The following is a 21,777-nucleotide window of genomic DNA, read 5'->3' on the forward strand; positions in this document are numbered from 1 at the left end:
CTGTAATATATACAGACCTCCATCACAGACTGAGGAGATGGATAGAGATTTAATCTGGAAAGAGGGAATGTACATCTATTTATACTGCTGTAATATATACAGACCTCCATCACAGACCAAGGAGATGGATAGAGATTTAATGGAGGATATGCACAGGACTGCTGTGAAAGGGGAAGTGCTATTGCTGGGGGATTTCAGTCCGCTGGATATTGATTTATATTCTGCTTTTTCAGTCATTCAGAAGAGATTATATTCAGGTACTGTAGGTATTGCTCTCTCCCCACAGGGCTCACAATCTAACTTTCTACCCGAGGTAATGGAGAGTGAAATGCCTACAGTACCTGAATGTAATCTGCTTGGAAGTGCCCAAAAGTGAAATAGAAATCAAATGACATGCTCAAGGTGGGACTTGAAATGGGGTTTATGTGGTTTAGAGCCCACTGCTCTAACCACTAGGCTAATCCTCCATCCTCTCTGTACTCTCTTCTAAAGCAGGGAGATCATGGATTCTCTGAAGCAGAACTGTTCTATAAATTTTAACAGAACCCACACAGGAGGGGGCGATACTGGACCTGGTGCTCACCAGCGGGACACTGTTTCTGACGTTGTAGTGGATGATAACCTGGGAACCAGTGCTGAGGTTCAATATTGGGGCACAAGAGAGGAAGGTCCATTCTAAGGCGAGGGTCCTAGACTTCAGGAACACTAAATGGGGGAGAACCTCAAGGAGTCGTTACCTGGATGGGAAAATCTGTGGGAAGTAGAAGGACAGTGGGAAAAACTAAAAAGAGATATCATAAGGGCAACTAATCTTTTTGTTAAGCAAATAAAGAGACGAGGAAAGAGGCCTTTATGGTTTTATAAAGAAGCTGAAAAGGTAAAGGAGAAAAGGTTCGTATTCATAAGGTACAAGAGATCGCAGAAAGAGGAAGATAGGAAAAGCTAATAGAAAAGGAAATATCTGGAAAAGCTAATAGAAACTGGAAAAGTAGTCAGGAATGCGAAAATTCGAATAAAAGAAAAATATAGCAAATATGGTAAAATGGCAGAACCAGACTTTTTTTTTTTTTTAGATCTGTTAGTGATAGAAGAAAGTGCAAAAGTGTCATTGTGAGACTCAGAGGTGAAGGGGAGGAATACGTAGAGGCTGAAGAGGAAAAAGCGAAATTACTTAAATATTTCTGTTTGATGTTCACTGTGGAAGGGCCTGGAGCAGGACCACATAAAACAAACACAAATAAGATTGGGAGTGAAGTAAAACTCAATCGATTTTCAGAACAGTGTGTTTGTGAGGAGCTAATTACATTTAAAGTAGATGAGGTGATGGTACTAGATGGGTCACATCCGAGAGGGATTAAGGGAATTCAGAGATGTCCTGGCAGCTCCGCTGGCTGACATTTTCAATGATTTTTCAGAACTGGCAGTAGATCTGGAGGACTGGAGAGGGGCAGATGTGTTTCCTATTCATAAACGTGGAAGTAAGGAGGAGACTGGAAACTACAGGCCAGTTAGTCTGACCTCTGTGGTGAGCAAACTAAAGGAAACAATGCTAAATAAGAGGAGAGTGAACAGATTGTAAGATCTGAGGCATGGTTTTACGAGATAGAAATCTTGTCAGACGAATTTGATCAATTTCTTTGATAGGATGACCAGAGAGTTGGATCAAGGGAGAATGCTAGACGTAGTATGCTTGCATTTTAGTGGGGCCTATTACACGGTTTCACACAGAAGACTTATAAATAAATTGTGAACCCTTGGTATGGATCCTAGAGTGAACGACAGGGTTAGAAACTGGCTGAGAGGGAGACGACAAAGGGTAGTGCTAAATGGAGTTTTCTCTGAGGAGGAGGTGTTACTAGCAGTGTGCATCGGGGTTCGGTCCTTGGATTGGTTCTTTTCAACTCTGGCAGAGTATGACATCAATTTTTGGACCTTAGCTATTTATTTATTTAGTTAGTTAGTTCACTTTTATATACCGGTATTCAAAAAATAATTATCATATCGGTCTACATTTTACAAGCAAAAAATTATTACAAACATTAAAAGACATCTTAAATTCACTATAATAACACTCTATAAAATAGAATAACATACCTAACATTACCACATATTATTGTCATAAAATCTCTTACTGATGATAAAACTATAAAAGGGATGGAAAGGCAAGGGTAAGAAGATAGACTCTTACAGGCCGATACAGTACAGTGCGCTCCGGCGTCCGGTTTCCGAACCCGTGGCTGTCAGCGGATTTGAGAACCGATGCCAGCAAAATTGAGCGTCGGCTGTCAAACCCGCTGATAGCTGCCGCTCCTGTCAAGAAAGAGGCGCTAGGGACGCGCTAGTGTCCCTAGCGCCTCTTTTTACCACGGGCCCTAATTTAAATAAATTAAGTTACTGAATCGTGTGCACAGGAGAGTGGCCTGTGTGCGTGTAGGGAGAGCGGGCGCTCGCCCGCTCTCCCACGATTTTTACTGTATCGGCCCGTAAGTTGCTAAAGGCCTGCTCAAATAGCCAAGTTTTTAACTTTTTCTTAAACGTGTTAGGTGGGGCTCCAATCTTAGTTCAGTGGGTAGGCTATTCCAAATTTTTGGGCCCGCCAATGACAATGCTCAGTCGCGAACGAAATTGAGGTGTGCAAGTTTAGGTGAAGGAATTGATAATAAAGCTTTACCAGATGAACGTAGATTCCGTTGTGGTGTATGAAAGTATAAGGCAGAATTTAACCATTCTATTTTGTCTTCATAAAGAGCTTTATGTATCATGGATAGACATTTGAACTAGATTCTATAGAAAACAGGGAGCTGATGAAGTTCTTTAAGTACAGGCGTAATGTGGTCTTAATTGGCAGGAAGATTGCCTAACCACCATCTTCCTGGAGGCAGTAGCTCCAAAGATCGATGAACTCACTGCCCTAGACCTCCCAGTCTCTTTAGAAGAGATTATCACCCTCACCGGGAAGATCGACCGCCAACTCCAGCAGAGGGCATAGGAGGTTCACCCTCCATGCAGGAATGTTGCTTTGGCCCCCCTGGCTCCAGCAGCCACTGTGGCCTCCGGTCCCTGCACCTTTGACCGCTGCCACCTCTGAAGAGCCCATGAAAATGGAATGCAGCTGCCTGACTCCCGAGGAGAGACTCCGCTGTAAGCAGTAGGGCCTATGCTTATATTGTGCTGCTTGGGGACACCTCGTGGACCAATGCCCGATGAAGCCAGGAAACTCCAGCGCCTAGAGTCCAGTAGGAAGATGACCCTAGGCCTCACCACGCCAGCAACCAAATTCCTGCTACCCATGACCTTGGAACTGGGTCATATCATCTTTTCCACTCAGGCAAGTTACGACCCTCGGTTGCAGATGGCTGCGACCGCTATTACTCACTGCGTGTTCTGCCTCTCTCTCTCCCTTGGGGAAATTCACAGCTATGGCCAGCCGCTTCCATTGCTCATTGCTCCAGTCCTGGTCTCCCCAGAGCAGCAAGGACGCCGCCAACCACCATGTCTCCTCCGGGCCTCCCTAGGTGCATGCTAAATGGTCCCTGATTATGGATGCCAAGGCGGGAACCTCAGGGGCGTCTCCCCGTGATGACATCACTAACCCTAGACTCTTAAGCTCCATCGGGGCCTGGCCCTAATCGACTTGGCAACAGTTTCCTTCCTTGTTGATTCCTATGGATCTCTCTATGGACGTCAGTTCCTGGTTCCGGTTCTTCCTGGCATGAGACACTCTCGGGTACCCGCTCCTCGGGGGGCCCTGTTCCTGTCTCCGGCTATCTGCTCCTCGGACTCTGCCTTGTGCTTCCCCATTCCTCGGGATAACCCTGGAACCACTCCACCTTGTGAAGTTGCTACATGAGTGTAGCCCGCCCTGCGGGCCTCTGCCTTCCTTCTCTGCTTTGTGGGATCTACGGAGGTGTACCTCGCTCCACGGACCATTGCCTTTCTACCCTGCTTGTGGAGACCATTGGAGGTGTACCCCGTCCTGCAGCCATTGCCTCACTACTCTACTTGTGAAGACCACCGGAGGTGTACCCTGTCCTGCGGGCCATTACCTCACTACTTGTTTCGTGGAGATCTACAGAGATGTATCCCGCTCCGCGGGCCATTGCCTTCCCTTTGTGACTGTGTCGCGCCCACCCGTTCCTCGGTATAGCGCATAGTGTAATTGTGACTGTGCTGTGCTTCCCTGCTCCTCTGGATAGCGCACTCTCTATCACTGCCAGAGACCCCTGGGCTTGCCCGCTCCCCGGATAAGCCTACGTCATACCCTCTGTGCTGACGCTCTCCGTGACTCTGCCCCTGGGGATGCTCTCTCTCTGCACTCCTTCATACTCAGGTCGCATCCCCAAGTTTCAGGCCTGTATGGCTCCTCACAACTAGGGGGACCTACTCTGGCCATTATACCCACATCCCTCTCTCTGCACTCTCTGGGTTGTGTCACTTGTTGCTGCTGGCCTTGCCTCCCGACAGTGAAGTCCCATGGGTCTCCTCCCTGTGGGCGGTACCATCTCTCACTGCGGGCCAAGGATCCACTAACCCACAGTTCCTAAGAAGGCATTTGTGGATTCAGGTTTCAATGGGAACTTTATCATGAAAGAGCTAGTGAACCAGCTTCTCATTCTGACCATCCGCAGAACCTCTCACTTGATAATCTCGTCCACCCATGGAGATTCTCTGCCTGGCCAGACCACCATGACCACCACACCATTGACCTTATGCATGGGTCTGCTCCATCAGGAAAATCTTTGCTTGCATATAATGCCCAGGGCCATCCACTCCTTTGTCCTAGGGCTCCCCCGGCTCCAGCAGCACTGTCCCCAAATCGATTGGGCCACACTTCAAATCACCATACATGGTCAAGACTGCTGGGTCTCCTGCCTTGAGTGTGTGAAACCTCCTCGCTGCCTGAGGATAGCTACAATTCTGCCAAGGTTCCCTTCGTAATATGTGGCCTTTGAATATGTTTTCTCCAAGAAAAAGGCCAAAACCCTGCCTCCTCACCACTCATACAACTGTGGAATTGAGCTCCTACCTGATGCCAAGACTCCATGGGGTAGGGTCTATCCCTTGTCAGAGCTGAAGACCTAAGCCATGTCCAAATATATTCAGGAAAACTTGGAATATGGGTTCATCCTCCCTTCCTCCTCCCCATCTGGAGCTGGCTTTTTCTTTATGGCTAAGAAGGATGGCTCCCTCAAGCCATGTATTGACTACAAAGAGTTGAACACTATCATGAAGAAGGATTGATACCCCTTACCATTAATATCTGAACTCTTTGACCGCTTTCAAGGTGTAAATATCTTTACTAACCTGGACACCTGGGGGCATATAATCTTGTCTGGATTAAGGTGAGCGATGAGTGGAAAACATCTTTTAGTACACATGATGAACACTATGAATATCGAGCATTGCCCTTCAGGATTTGCAATGCACCAGCAGTTTTTCAAAAGATGCTAAATGAATTGTTTTTAAAATGTGTGGTTGTGTATCTAGATGACATATTGATCTTCTCTCAAGATCTCAGTATCCATTGCTGGGATGTGCACATGGTCCTGCATCGTCTACGAGAGAACAATTTATTTGCCAAGCTGGGGAGCACAGTCTCACACAACGGATTCCACATGGATCGTGATAAGGTGAAATCCATCAGGGACTGGCCTTGTCCAGTAGGGACTGCGAGCACCTCAGAGGTTCCTGGAATTTGCCAACTATTACTGTCAGTTAATCCCAAAATATTTCTCCATGGCAGTTCTTCTCACTGCTCTTACCCGTAAAGTTGCTAATACCAAGAACTGGCCTCCCGAAGGTTTGGAGGCATTTCACAAATTGAAGAATTCCTTTTGGGAAGGACTCCTGTACTAAATAAATTAAATTGGTTACTGATTCAGCAACAAATTTTCTACAAAATTGGTATGACATTGTTTAAATTGTTAAATGTAGATTCCTGTCCCTGGTCCAATGCCCTATTAAAAATGTATGAACCATCTTGACAATTGAGGTCTTCGAATTGCGGTTTACTAGGTGTGCCCTCAATTCTCCAGGCCCGTCTCTCCACTACAAGAGACTCCATTTTTTCAGTTGTGGCACCCATTTTCTGGAATTCCTTGCCCATTGAACTCCAGATGGCTGATTGTGTCAAGAAATTAAGACTTCTTTTAAAAAGTTTTTTGTTAAAACAGGCATTTTATTAAGAACTGCATCTTTGGCTTTCATAATTTAATAGCGTACAAGACTATTTTATGGCAGTTCGAGTTTTATGTGTTTTTGTTGTATTGTTTTTATGTCTTCTATACATGTATTTATTATTCTGTATTTATTATTATGAATATTTTTCATTTTTGTACATCGCTTAGGCCTTATTTGTGTTAAGCGAATAATAAATTTGACAAATGACAAAAAAACAAATGACCCTGTTTAAGGTATCTGGATCCCACATGGCCCTTCATCCTGGAAGTCGACAACTCCACACTGGGCATAGGGGCAGTCTTAAGCCAATACTCACCAGAAGGAACACTTCGACCCTGTTCTTTTAACTTGAAAAAACTGTCTCTCATAAAACACAACTATGGCATTGGAGACAGAGAACTCTTGGCAGTAAAATTAGCTCTTGGATAGTGGTGTCACCTGCTTGAAGGGGCTCAACACCTGTATCACCATATACACTGACAACAAAAACCTGAAACATCTGTTTGTACCATGCTCAGCAACTGAAATCAAGGCAGGCTGACCGGTCCTTATTCTCCGCTTGCTTCAACTTTGAGCTGCACCCTCACCCATTGCTCAAGAACCAACAGGTGGATTCCCTTTCACACTCCTTCCAGACTGAGGTCATCCCAGAACCCTGCTAAAATTCTTCTGGCTACCTCCATGACCATCCCTCCAGGGAAGATGGTTGACCATTCCCAACTACATGAAAAAGTATTGAAATGGGCCCATGACTCTCATGTCACAGGTCACCCTAGACGGGCTCAAACCCTCAAACTGCTTTGGCGGTGCTACTGGTGGCCCCAAATGAAGCAAGATAACAAAAACCATGTCTGGCCAACCCTGGAAGCTGTTACAGCCATTGTCAGCCACCAGGGAACCCTGGACCTACCTGTCCAAGGATTTCATCGTGGACGTTCCCCTCTCAGATGGCACCACCATTATCTGGGTGGTCACAGATCATTTCTCTAAAATATCACATTTTGTTCCACTACAGGGTCTCCCATCCACACCAGAATTGGCCCGCCTCTTTATTCTTCACATCTTCTGCCTGCATGGCTTGCCCAAGTACATCCTGTCAGATCGAGGAGTACAATTTACAGCAAAATACTGGTGTTCCATCTGTAAAAATACAGGAATCATGCTAAACTTTGTGGCAGCATATTACCCATAAGAAAACGGACAAGCTAAATGCACCAATTGGTCTCTCAAGACCTTCCTCTGCTCATATTTCAATGAGTGATAGGACAATTGGGCTACCCTTTTATCCTAGGCTGAGTTTGCTCACAATACCCATATAAATGCAACCACCAGGTCCTCTCCCTTTCGATTGGTCTATGGGAGACAAATGTTCTCCCCTGTCATTACTAGTCACAGTGCCCTCTCCAGCAGCCCAACTATCTACCCAGGAATTGCTCAGACCAACAATCTAATCTAGAAGGCCACTAAAAGGGTTAAAATTACCCACAGGAGACCAACCCTTCAATTTAAAATCAGAGAAAAAGTCTGGGTAAGCAAATGGCACCTACACTTGGAAGACTCATCTATGTGCCTAGCCCCGCGATACATTGGGCCCTTCCTAGTACTTTGATGATTGGTGCCTGTCACTTACCAATTAAAGGTGCCAGCTACTCTAAGGATAGATAACATCTTCCATGTATCCCTGCTCAAACTACTGGTGCTCACATGGCCCTCTAGGGCACCACTGGAACCACAGGAAATATCCACTGATGGAGACGCAATATATGAAGTTACAGAAGTCTTGGACTCATGCTGCAGAGGCAATAAAGTTGAATACATGCTCTCATGGAAGGGTTATTGTCCTGAAGATAACTCTTGGGAGCCAGCCGCTAACATATCGGATTGTAACCTACTATAGGAGTTCTATTCATGTCACTCCAAGAAACCCCAAGCCTTAGGGAGATTTAAGGGGGGAGGGGGGTAGTGTGGCATTTGGCGGTCTGCAGGCCCTTACCGCAAAACGCCACACTTACCCCTCGGGCCGGGCCTCACCGTTTGCTCTCTGATGCCACCACATCTCTCTTCCCTCCCACGTGACGGGATGCTGCCAACAGTTTCCATGGCAGCATGGCACCAAAGCCTTCCCAAGGCACATGCAAACCTGCTTTCCTTTCACTTAAAAGGCCCATGGCAGGAAACGGCCAGCGATGCCCCTTGATGACCTCACAGGGAAAGGCCTATAAAAGGCCTCTGCTGCATCCCCTCTTTGCCTTGGCAACAGGTCTCCCTACTGCCAAGTAGCGTGAGTTGTCTCAGTGATCCTATTTCTGCATTCCCCAGTTCTCGAGCTTGTGTGTTCAGTTCCAGTGTCTTTGTTCTTCAGCTCTTTGGTTCTCATGTCATTCATTAGTCCCCATGGTCAGTCTTCAGTTCTTCTGTTCTTCAGTGTGCCTTGCCTCCTGTGTTGCTCCTCCTCACCTTTCTGCCCTGCCTCTCTGTCCCACCTTTCCGATAGATGGATACCTGGTATTGACTTTGGCCTGACTTCTGGACCTCCTTGAACACCTCCTGCCACTGACCATTGCCAGATTATTGAACCTCCTTGAACACCGCCTGCCACTGCCCCCAGTCTGTTTCCAGTTTTGCCTACACTATCCAGCGATCTTGACGTTATCCTCCAACCATTGGCAGAGGCCCCTCCCTAAGTCCTGCCAGCCCCAGCACCCAAAGGCTCAACCTGGGGGGAACATGGACTGGTAAAAGAGAAACTCCAGCTGGACTCCTCCTGCTCATGGTGGAGTCCTATGGGACTCTTCCCTGCAGGTTGTGCTAACTCCACCTCGTCCAAGGGTCCACGTTTCCAACAATAATGCATTAGGGTGCAAAACTCCAAGGGAAAGGTACATTGTTGGCGATGAAATTCTTCTAAGCACAAAGGAAGAGTGGGATGTGTGGGTGATTGTATCTGATGATCTTAAGGTGGCCAATCAGGTAGATAAAGAGATAGTAAAAGCCAGAGTTATGCTTGCATGCATAGGGAGAGGAAAGATCAGCAGAAAAAGGGAGGTGATATTGCCCCTGTTTAGGTCCCTGTTGAGATCTCACCTTCAAAAGGATATAAACAGAATTAAGTCTGCCTAGAGGGAGGCTATTAAAATGGTCAGTGATCTTCATTCTAAAGCATATGGGGATAGACTTAAGAATCTAAACATGTACACCCTGGAGGAAAGGCAGGATAGTGGAAGTATGATAAAGACATTTAAATAACTCCAAAGTTTCCATGCACAGGAAGTGAGCCACTTTCAAAAGAAAGGAGGTTCTGGCTGCACGTCGCGAGTAGGTGCGGAGTGGTATCCTACTTCTGGCGAAAATTCATTGTTTTCCTGTATCGATATGCCTCCAAAGAGGAGGGGAAAATTAAGGTATACCCGGCTTCTACACCCCCACAATCAACGGCTATGCAGCAGGAGATTATCTGGTTACTTACCTCGTCAGCTTTAGAAACTGCAGGAGTCGAGGAACCCTTGGTGCAGGAAACGGAGAGAGAAGTTTCAGCACCGGAGGAGACAACACTGAGCCCAGACCTAAGGCCAGTGCCGACGCAAAGATCAGGGTTGTTGTTCCAAACCTACGCGTTGAACGAGGGAACCTCTTCCGGGTTGCCTGCAGAGATTCCAACTTCGACCGCAGCCTTTCAGGCAGTATCAGCAATTGCTGCTACCTCGGGTGAGATACCGAGAAACACCAAGACCCAGACTCGAAGAAGGGGCAGATGGGGTAAGTCGTGAGGGTAATATCCTGCAGTTACCAGAAGTGAATACCCCAGAAATAAAGCCCCTAATGATTCCTGAATGCCCTGAGGTCATCACCATGGCCGCATTATGGGTCTTAATGGTGGGGATAGTAACCACAGTAAATAATCTGAGTGTGAAAGTGGAGAGTTTGGAGGAGAAGGAGCGAGAGAACTTAAAATTTAAAGCTGCAGTTGTTAAAGACAAAGAATTTCTAGCCAAAAGAGTGGAAGCTCTTGAAAATGCTTCTAGACATTTAAATATCGGGATCCCAAATTTTCCTCGTGTTTTGGGTGTTTCTTTGAAAAGATTTCTCCAAGAGGTCCTTGGTTTTGAGGAAACTAATTTACCAGCAATAAATAAATGTTATTTCCTCCCTGAAGCTGTTTCAACAATAAATAGAATTAATCTTCAAGATAACTTGACTGAAATATTAGATAGAGCTACTCTACTGGTCTCACTTATATCTTTAGTAAATGTTCAAACTATAATGAAAACTATAATGAAAAATTATTTTAGAAAGTTCCCGACCTCCTTTCTCAATGAAAATGTAAACATTTTTCCAGATCTTTCTTCTATAACACAAGAGAGGCGCAGGGGATTTTTAACCCTGCACCAAGAAACAATTCCGTTGGGGTATTCCTTCATGTTAAAATATCCTTGTAAATGTGTATTAAAGAAAGCTGCTGAAGTAAATGTAATTTTTTACTGTTGAACAATTGAAATCCTTTTTGCAATTAAAAACTCCTATCACTTCATCCCCCATAAATATGTAATGATTGAGAAATAGCTGCTAGAGGTGCAGCAATTATTTCAGTTTAAACATTTTTTGCTACTTATAATTATCTCTCTATAATTTCGGATCCAGTGTAAACGTACTATATTGAATTATAGATTAAGAAAGGAAGGAATGCTTATTTATTTTACTTTTGGAAAAATGTAAGTGCAGAAAAAATATTTCATCCCTTCGCTCTTTTTTTTCCGTATTTGCAAAATTTGGTTTTTGTAATGTAAACAATTGATAAATCAAGAATTAAAAAAAAAACAAAAGAAAGGAGGTTCTAACACCAGGAGTCATGGGACGAGGGTGAAAGAAGGTAGGAATATAAGGAAATATTTCTCTACAGAAAGGCTGGTGGATGCATGGAACGGCCGCCCAGTGGATGCGGTGGCAACAAGGCCAGGATCTGAATTCAGGAAAACACGGGACAAGCACGGGGGATCTCTGAGGGAGTGCTAGGGAGTGTAGAGTTCAGTGATTGTGTGGATGGACAGACTACATAGGTCAGATGGCTTTTTTTTGCTGCCACGTTTCTGGGTTTCTGTACAGGATAATCCAGGGGAAGGGGAAAATGGGATTTTCCTTACCTGTGCTCATTTGCACAGACAGAGCGCAGGCTGAGATACCAGCTCCCAGTCTGGGGGTATGGGATCCGCAGCCTGGTGAGGTTCACCGTAGCATTAACCGTCAGCAGGAAGCCAGCCAGGGATTCTGGGAAGAGAAGTCACAACTGATAAGAAAAAGGCCACTGATTGAGCAGTGCGATCCAGAAATGCACAGGACACGGACCATGTGAAGGACCAATCACCCTAGAGTGTGAAGCACCTGCCACCCCAGAGTGTGAAGGACCAATCACCTAGAGTGTGAAGGACCAGACACCCCAGAGTGTGAAGGACCTGCCACCTCAGAGTGTGAAGGACCTGACATCCCAGAGTGTGAAGCACCTGCCACCTCAGAGTGTGAAGGACCTGACACCCCAGAGTGTGAAGGACCAATCACCCCAGAGTGTGAAGGACCTGCACCCCAGTGTGTGAAGCACCTACCACCTCAGAGTGTGAAGGACCAATCACCTACAGTGTGAAGGACCTGCCACCCCAGAGTGTGAAGGACCAATCACCCCAGAGTGTGAAGGACCTGCACCCCAGTGTGTGAAGCACCTGCCACCTCAGAGTGTGAAGGACCAATCACCTAGAGTGTGAAGGACCAGACACCCCAGAGTGTGAAGAACCTGCCACCTCAGAGTGTGACGCACCTGACACCCCAGAGTGTGAAGGACCAGACACCCCAGAGTGTGAAGGACCTGACACCCCAGTGTGTGAAGCACCTGACACCCCAGAGTGTGAAGGACCAATCACCCCAGAGTGTGAAGGGCCTGCCACCCCAGCATGTGAAGGACCTGCACCCCAGTGTGTGAAGCACCTACCACCTCAGAGTGTGAAGGACCTGCACCCCAGTGTGTGAAGCACCTACCACCTCAGAGTGTGAAGGACCAATCACCTACAGTGTGAAGCACCTGACACCCCAGAGTGTGAAGGACCAATCACCCCAGAGTGTGAAGGATCTGCACCCCAGTGTGTGGAGCACCTGCCACCTCAGAGTGTGAAGGACCAATCACCCTAGCGTGTGAAGGACCTGCCACCCCAGCGTGTGAAGGACCAATCACCCTAGAGTGTGAAGCACCAATCCCCCCAGCGTGTGAAGCACCAATCACCCCAGCGTGTGAAGGACCTGACACCCCAGTGTGTGAAGCACCTGACACCCCAGAGTGTGAAGGACCAATCACCCCAGAGTGTGAAGGGCCTGCCACCCCAGCATGTGAAGGACCTGCACCCCAGTGTGTGAAGCACCTGCCACCTCAGAGTGTGAAGGACCAATCACCTACAGTGTGAAGCACCTGACACCCCAGAGTGTGAAGGACCAATCACCCCAGAGTGTGAAGGACCTGCACCCCAGTGTGTGGAGCACCTGCCACCCCAGCGTGTGAAGGACCAATCACCCTAGAGTGTGAAGCACCAATCCCCCCAGCGTGTGAAGCACCAATCACCCCAGCGTGTGAAGGACCTGCCACCCCAGAGTGTGAAGGACCTGCACTCCAGTGTGTGAAGCACCTGCCACCCCAGTGTGTGAAGGACCTGCACCCCAGTGTGTGAAGGACCAATCACCCCAGCGTGTGAAGCACCAATCACCCCAGTGTGTGAAGGGCCTGCCATCACAGCGTGTGAAGGATCTGGCATCCCAGAGTGTGAAGGACCTGGCACCCCAGCATGGGAAGGACCAATCACCCCAGCGTGTGAAGGACCAATCACCCCAGCGTGTGAAGGACCTGCACCCCAGCGTGTGAAGGAACAATCACCCCAGCGTGTGAAGGACCTGCACCCCAGTGTGTGGAGGACCTGGCACCCCAAAGGCCTGACATTATAACATGGCTCAAACCCTTAGGATCTCCCTCCACTAGAGATACGACCTGCAGTTGAGAAAAGGTGACAGCTTCTGCTGCTTCCTTACAATCATCCCTATAACCAGACCTCATCATCTAATGATTTCTTGGAGTTTCCTTCACTTCCCTCCTGCCGGTCTGTGCTGCTGTGGCATATTATGGGATGCACTCTCTAATGCAGGCCCTTTCTGCCTATTTCCTGTTCTTCCAGTGCTGTAGTGAGTGTTGCTGGATAGCTCTGAGCTGCTCTATGATGCCAGGGAATAAGAAGAGCCAGCAAGGGCACCCGTATGACACTACAGATCCACTGTACCCCCTCCAATCTGCACCTTCACTATACCCCTCAATAGACCTACCTCCATGCACCCACAGTATCATCTCTTATGCACGCCACCGGGAACCCCTACCTTAGCTACACATCTGCACCCTTATTGTACATCCTTCCACTAACCCTATTTACATCACTGTTCACCCTGCGATTGTGCCACTTGAGTTACACAACAAAAGCTATGAGCTCCCCCATTTCCTACAGTGCCTCTGCTGGAAGAGCCTGGGACTGCAGGAGCTGAGAACTCCCCCACAGCCAGAGCTCCTGTTCCTTTCTCTACAGCACCTCCTGCTGGAAGAGACTAGGACTGCAGGAGCTGTGAACTCCCCCACAGCCAGAGCTCCTGTTCCTTTCTCTACAGCACCTCCTGCTGGAAGAGACTAGGACTGCAGGAGCTGTGAACTCCAATACACCCAGTGCTCCTGTGCCATTCCCTACAGCACCTCCTGCTGGAAGAGACTAGGACTGCAGGAGCTGAGACCTCCAATACACCCAGTGCTCCTGTGCCATTCCCTACAGCACCTCCTGCTGGAAGAGACTAGGACTGCAGGAGCTGAGACCTCCAATACACCCAGTGCTCCTCTGCCATTCCCTACAGCACCTCCTGCTGGAAGAGACTAGGACTGCAGGAGCTGAGACCTCCAATACACCCAGTGCTCCTCTGCCATTCCCTACAGCACCTCCTGCTGGAAGAGACTAGGACTGCAGGAGCTGAGACCTCCAATACACCCAGTGCTCCTCTGCCATTCCCTACAGCACCTCCTGCTGGAAGAGACTAGGACTGCAGGAGCTGAGACCTCCAATACACCCAGTGCTCCTCTGCCATTCCCTACAGCACCTCCTGCTGGAAGAAACTAGGACTGCAGGAGCTGAGAACTCCAATACACCCAGTGCTCCTGTGCCATTCCCTACAGCACCTCCTGCTGGAAGAGACTAGGACTGCAGGAGCTGAGACCTCCAATACACCCAGTGCTCCTCTGCCATTCCCTACAGCACCTCCTGCTGGAAGAGACTAGGACTGCAGGAGCTGAGACCTCCAATACACCCAGTGCTCCTCTGCCATTCCCTACAGCACCTCCTGCTGGAAGAAACTAGGACTGCAGGAGCTGAGAACTCCAATACACCCAGTGGCTCCTGTGCCATTCCCTACAGCACCTCCTGCTGGAAGAGACTAGGACTGCAGGAGCTGAGACCTCCAATACACCCAGTGCTCCTCTGCCATTCCCTACAGCACCTCCTGCTGGAAGAGACTAGGACTGCAGGAGCTGAGACCTCCAATACATCCAGTGCTCCTCTGCCATTCCCTACAGCACCTCCTGCTGGAAGAGACTAGGACTGCAGGAGCTGTGAACTCCAATACACCCAGTGCTCCTCTGCCATTCCCTACAGCACCTCCTGCTGGAAGAGACTAGGACTGCAGGAGCTGAGACCTCCAATACACCCAGTGCTCCTCTGCCATTCCCTACAGCACCTCCTGCTGGAAGAGACTAGGACTGCAGGAGCTGAGACCTCCAATACACCCAGTCTCCTGTGCCATTCCCTACAGCACCTCCTGCTGGAAGAGACTAGGACTGCAGGAGCTGAGACCTCCAATACACCCAGTGCTCCTGTGCCATTCCCTACAGCACCTCCTGCTGGAAGAGACTAGGACTGCAGGAGCTGAGACCTCCAATACACCCAGTGCTCCTCTGCCATTCCCTACAGCACCTCCTGCTGGAAGAAACTAGGACTGCAGGAGCTGAGAACTCCAATACACCCAGTGCTCCTGTGCCATTCCCTACAGCACCTCCTGCTGGAAGAGACTAGGACTGCAGGAGCTGAGACCTCCAATACACCCAGTGCTCCTCTGCCATTCCCTACAGCACCTCCTGCTGGAAGAGACTAGGACTGCAGGAGCTGAGACCTCCAATACACCCAGTGCTCCTCTGCCATTCCCTACAGCACCTCCTGCTGGAAGAAACTAGGACTGCAGGAGCTGAGAACTCCAATACACCCAGTGCTCCTGTGCCATTCCCTACAGCACCTCCTGCTGGAAGAGACTAGGACTGCAGGAGCTGAGACCTCCAATACACCCAGTGCTCCTCTGCCATTCCCTACAGCACCTCCTGCTGGAAGAGACTAGGACTGCAGGAGCTGAGACCTCCAATACACCCAGTGCTCCTCTGCCATTCCCTACAGCACCTCCTGCTGGAAGAAACTAGGACTGCAGGAGCTGAGAACTCCAATACACCCAGTGGCTCCTGTGCCATTCCCTACAGCACCTCCTGCTGGAAGAGACTAGGACTGCAGGAGCTGAGACCTCCAATACACCCAGTGCTCCTCTGCCATTCCCTACAGCACCTCCTGCTGGAAGAGACTAGGACTGCAGGAGCTGAGACCTCCAATACATCCAGTGCTCCTCTGCCATTCCCTACAGCACCTCCTGCTGGAAGAGACTAGGACTGCAGGAGCTGTGAACTCCAATACACCCAGTGCTCCTCTGCCATTCCCTACAGCACCTCCTGCTGGAAGAGACTAGGACTGCAGGAGCTGTGAACTCCAATACACCCAGTGCTCCTCTGCCATTCCCTACAGCACCTCCTGCTGGAAGAGACTAGGACTGCAGGAGCTGAGACCTCCAATACACCCAGTCTCCTGTGCCATTCCCTACAGCACCTCCTGCTGGAAGAGACTAGGACTGCAGGAGCTGAGACCTCCAATACACCCAGTGCTCCTCTGCCATTCCCTACAGCACCTCTTACTGGGAGAGACTGGGACAGCAGGAGCTGGGAACTCCCCCCACAGCAAGCGTCCCTGAACTGTTGTGAGAGTGACTGTGGTCAGTACTTTAGGATGCTTCTCACTTCATTCCTGGGTTCATGACTGACCCCCCCCCCCCCCCCCCTCTGTCTCTGAAATTTCAACGTTACCTGTTTCACAGTTGACCGTTGCGTTGTCCTCTGAAACCAGAGGGACTCCATGGTTCAGGCATCCGACGACGGTCACGTTCTCCCCCTTCACTGAGGACTGGACAGAAAGAAAGGTGGGAAGGTCAGGAAAAGCAACCATGAATGGAGCCGAGAATCAGCGGGGCACGGGCAACGACCGGGCTGCGGCTCGGGGGGGGGGGCGTCTTCGAGAGGGGGGAGGAAGCAGCAGGCGCGCTCTCACCGTGTTGAGTTTCAGCTCCAGGTTCAGCACGCCCCCGCTGTCCAGCACCGGCAGCAGGTTGATGACGAACACGGCCGGCCGGTCAGGAGGCACCGAGATGTTGGGCCCAAAGAAGATGTAGAAGTGGACGGAGAAGGTGTCCAACTCGTTGCGCAGGGTGGGGCGGATGGGCCAGCAGGACCTCTCGGGCGGGGGGCGGGGGGCGGAGGGGCTCTCGCCGGGCGCCCCCCGAGTCTTGTTCCCTGGCCGGCTCGACACCCCGGCAGCCGGGAGAGAGCCGGTGGAGGAGCCGCTGCCGGCCGAGCCGAAGGACTGGGGCATGTTCAGGGCCGAGCTGGGGGACAGCAGGACGCTCTTGACGTGGTCAGGCCTGGAGCAGTCTAGAAAGGGGGCAAGAAAGAGAGACTTGAGCTGCCGGCGACTCAGCGTGTGCCTGAGCCTCTGGCTCCGATGTTACCCCCGAGCCTATCTCATTGCAGCTTCAGGCCGTGGACTCGGGTTCTAGACTAGAGCGTGCTCTCTCCTACAAACGTTTCCGTTCCTTTGCATTATTTATAATTTGGAGGTACCTGAGCAGCTTTTCCATCTCCCCACCCGCCTCTCCTCCAGGGTGTATGTATTTTGGGCCTGAAGTCTCATTTTGAGAGGACTTTCGCTGCAGGCACTGCCCCGTATTTTTTGGAGTTGCAGCCTTCAGAACTGGACCCAGTATTGCACGCGAGGCCTGACCGATGACCGGTTCAGAGGCATTATCGCCTTCTTTTCCCTACTGCTTAGGCCTCTTCCTACGCACCCCAGCATCCCTCTGGTTCTAGCCTTGCTTTGCCGCCGCGAGATCCTCAGACGCAGTCATCCTGAGGTCTTTCTCCTGGCTGCTTGCACATATCAGTCTCTCACTTCCTATAGTGCACCACTCCCTTAATCCTAAACGCAGCGCTCTACACATTTTCGCATTGAATCTTAACTGCCAAGCATTCAACCACTCAGAGCCTCCTTAGGTTACTTTTCAATCTGTCTACTCCCTGAGGGGGTGTTCACTATGTTCCAGATTTTAGTGTCATCCGCAGAAAAAAACAAACCATAACAGCATAGAACATAAGAAGATGCCATACTGGGTCAGACCAAGGGTCCATCAAGCCCAGCATCCTGTTTCCAACAGAGGCCAATCCAGGCCATAAGAACCTGGCAAGTACCCAAACATTAGATAGATCACAAACTAGTATTACTTACTAATTAATAGCAGTTTATGGATTCTTCCTCTAGGAACTTATCCAAACCATTTGGAAACCCAGTTACACTAACCACATCCTCTGGCAATGAATTCCAGAGCTTAACTATGCACTGAGTGAAAAAGAATATTCTTGGATTTGATTTAAATGAGCTACTTGCTAACTTCATGGCATGTCCCCTGGCCCTTCTGTTATCTCAGAGAGTAAATAACCAATTTATATTTACTTGTTCACGTCCGTTCATGATTTTATAGACTTCTATCTTATCCCCTCTCAGCTGTCTCTTCTCCAAACTGAACAGCCCTAACTTCTTTAGAGTTTCCTCATAGGGCAGCCGTTCCAGGTACAATGGATGATTTTAATGATAGGTTACAAATTTTGACTAATAGATCAGTAATTATTACTGCACTACCAGATTGGTTAGCTTCCCTAATTACCCCAGAGCATGTGGTTAGTGCAGCTAGTATAGCTGGGTTCAAAAAAGGATTGGATAAGTTCTTGGAGGAGAAGTCCATTAACGGCTATTAATTGCATCAGTAGCATCAATAGCATGGGATCTTCTTAGTGATTGGGTAATTGCCAGGTTCTTGTGGCCTGGTTTGGTCTCTGTTGGAAATAGGATGCTGGGCTTGATGGACCCTTGGTCTGACCCAACATGGCAATTTCTTATGTTCTTATGTTCTTATACTGCACTACCAGTTTGGTTAGATTCCCTAATTTCTCTTAGCATTTCACTGTCCGTCTCACCATCTTGACCAGGTGGATGGTAGTATACCCCTATCACTATAGTCTTCCCAACACACAAAATATTTCTACCCATAAAGATTTGATTGTGTATTTAGTTTCATGCAGGATGTTTATCCTGTTGGACTCTATGCCATCCCGGACATAAAGCGCCACACCTCCTCCCGAGTGCTCCTCTCTGTCATTGCGATATAATTTGTACCCCGGTATAGCACTGTCCCATTGGTTATCCTCTTTCCACCATGTCTCTGAGATGCCAATTAAGTCTATGTCATCATTCACTGCTATACATTCTAATTCTCCCATCTTACTTCTTAGACTTCTGGCATTAGCATACAAACATTTCAAAGTTTGTTTTTTGTTTGTATTTTCATTCTGCTTTTTAATTGATAGGGATAAGTTAGAATGTTTTAGCTCAGGTGAGTTTTTAGTTACAGGCACTTGGACTACTTTTCTAATTATTGGAACCTCACTGTCGGGATGCCCTAATTCTAATGCATCATTAGTATCCTTTGAAGATACCTCTCTCCGAACCATGCACTGCTGAGCGACTGTCGGCTTTCCCCTTTGTTCTAGTTTAAAAGCTGCTCTATCTCCTTTTTAAAGGTTAGCGCCAGCAGTCTGGTTCCATCCTGACTTAGGGAAACGTCTGACTGTTGCCTGCCTTTCTGACTACCTGTTTATAATAAAACACACAAACACACTAAATAATATATCCCAATAGTTTACTTCTCCCCAATACTTTTAAGTTTTAAAAATGTCTCCAAGCAGTACTTAGTGATCCTTTCCAAGCACCAGCAAGGTGCTCCTCTCCTCTCAGTGCTCCCACATCACTCCCAAAGATATGAAACAGAGCTGATCCTCGAGGCGTTCCACTAATCACTTTCTCTCCTCAGAGTGACTTTCATTTACCAGCATCCTCTGTCGTTTCTAATCCACTCCAGCACCACGCAGCGAGCCCTCAGGCGGCTCAGCTTATTTATCTCACAGCCCCTCTCAGTCTCTCTAGGAATGTGCATTCATTTACAGCCAATGGGTATTGCAAACCGAAAAATGCCAAACTAAACAATAGATGGGGCTACAACAATAATGAAACATTTTGCTTGCATTCATTTTTTGATCCCATTCAAGATTTTTTTTTTCCACTGTAAAAAGCAAGTCAGACAGATCAAAGCTGGGATGAGGAGGGAAGGGAGAAGGAAGGAAGAGAACCAAGCAAGGTGAAGCACCTTTTCAATTAGCCGATCCCAGCCGGAAGCTGCATAGATTGACAATGATGTCCTCAGTTGTTTTAAAGCCTGAAAGGGGAGCAACTTTGAAGCAGTCATCATTTTGAAGCATTTTTCTCTTGGATTTCAGAAAGAGAGGTTGTGATTCCGAAGGCCTTTTTCAGAGCCAATGAAAATGTTTTGGAAAGGAAAGAGATACTGGCAAGGTGGTGTGCGCTGTTGCCTGTTGTCACAGTGTCGCTGTGTGAGAGGAGACCCTGCAATGTCATCTCTCTCTCTTCACTGTCAGTCAGTGTTACTGTATCATTGATTGGTCAGGAGCAAGCGTGTGTCTCTGTGTGCAGTGCAGAGAGAGCCTTAGTGACAGCAGACAATTTTTTATTTTGTTCTCTCGGATTTTTTTCTATATGGAAAAGGAAGTCAGGCTACACTGACTACAGTGTGTGTGAGACTCTTTTTCCACAAATTGTGTCAGGAAGACGCCAGGGTGTGGCATGCTGTGTCTGTTCTGCTGTGAGTCCTCACACGTTTACTGGTGTTCAGAGCTGGGTGGAGTATGCTGTCACACTAAACTCCGACTGAGGGTTTCCAGTTCAGTGATGCCACAGGGAGGAGAAGGTGGGCATAGGCACCAGTGGGAACAACGGTGGCAAAGAGGCAAGGCATTCTCTTCTACAGAGCCCTGTGGCTAGTTCAGACCGTGCTAGTGAGAAGACGAGGAGTCCCATGCCCAAGATACAAAGAGACTGCTCTTTAGCAGGGGGAAACCAGAGAAAGGGTCGAGCAAGAAGAAGCTCAAGCTGGAAGAGCCATCTGCCACCTGCTCCCGTCTTGTTTTCCTACGGTGCGAGGAAGAAGACAGAGTTAGTGGAGGGTGGCATCAGCAGCGGAGGGGCAGGGGCACTAAAAGCAGCACAGCACTTCCCATTTCTCCTGAGCACTGGGTGCAGCAGATATTTAAATACATAAATATTGGGCCAGATGCTCAGACTCAGAGGACATTGAACTTCTAGCAGCTCAGCAGGGCTTGTAGAGTCTGCGAGCGTGGTTTGCACTGCAGGAGGCAGAAAATGACGCCACCGAGGTACCCCCAGAAAAAGCGGGCAGTGGACTGTTCCATCCCGGTCCACCCTCAGCACCGACCCCCGGCAGCAGCAGCACCCAAGGATCCGGGGAGGGAGAGGAGATCCTGGAATATATCAGAGGCATGGAGGTACTTTAGTATTAGGGAGCACCAGTGGTTTGCAGAAAGCATTCATTGTTGGAAGGACATCGAGGAAGGAAAGATAATGTGGCGTCTTACAAATGGTGGTGCGCAGCATCATTCTGAAAAAGTCTGTATCAGGAGATCTGACCATTAGTCTGCCAAGTGTTTCCCACTGTTTTTCTTATCAAACCAGCAGCAGCAGCAAAAGAGCCCTTTGTCTTCCAAGCTGACCTCTTGGCCTCTTTCCCCTGTCAGCCTCAAGCCCTGAAGGAGCAGATGAAGTCTTTCGCCACATTTCCGTCCCGTAGTAGGAGGCAAGCAGCGTGAAAGACGGTGACGCGGCGCAGGCGCACTGGGGAAGGGATGATCCTGGATGAGCAGCCCCTCTAGAGACTGTAGATGGCATGGGGTTTTAAACGGCTGCCACGCCCCTCATCCCCCATTATACAGAGACCTCCTGGAGAACATCTGGCAGGTTATCCCCACTCAGTCTGTACGCTCACCGCTATATTCACCTCCATGTGCAGCTGGCCAAGGTGGAAAGGAATAGCAACCATTACTTCATCAGCAACATCTGGAGCACCCAGAACGCCGCGCATGCCTACCCCGCCATGATGGCAAACTGGTCGTAGCTGGCCTAGGCAGGGGCAGGCAGCTCTCTCTAGCAGGGGAGGATCAGAGGAGTTCAGGAGGGCTGTGCTGCATGCCCAGCTGATGAATAT

At 48.7% G+C, this 21,777-nt stretch overlaps 1 protein-coding gene across 1 annotated transcript in view; it reads right to left on the minus strand.

Annotated features, from left to right (window-relative positions):
- Positions 1–21,777, minus strand: part of TMEM8B (transmembrane protein 8B) — an 80,191-nt gene that overhangs the window by 23,791 nt on the left and 34,623 nt on the right. The window contains exons 6-8 of the mRNA XM_029572179.1: positions 16,647–17,026; positions 16,406–16,502; positions 11,319–11,442 (exon numbers count right to left, since the gene is read on the minus strand). Coding sequence (XP_029428039.1) covers positions 11,319–11,442; positions 16,406–16,502; positions 16,647–17,026 — 601 coding nt within the window. The remainder of the gene's footprint in view (positions 1–11,318; positions 11,443–16,405; positions 16,503–16,646; positions 17,027–21,777) is intronic.

This window comes from Rhinatrema bivittatum, chromosome 1, assembly GCF_901001135.1.
Source record: "Rhinatrema bivittatum chromosome 1, aRhiBiv1.1, whole genome shotgun sequence".
Classification (NCBI taxonomy): domain Eukaryota; kingdom Metazoa; phylum Chordata; class Amphibia; order Gymnophiona; family Rhinatrematidae; genus Rhinatrema; species Rhinatrema bivittatum.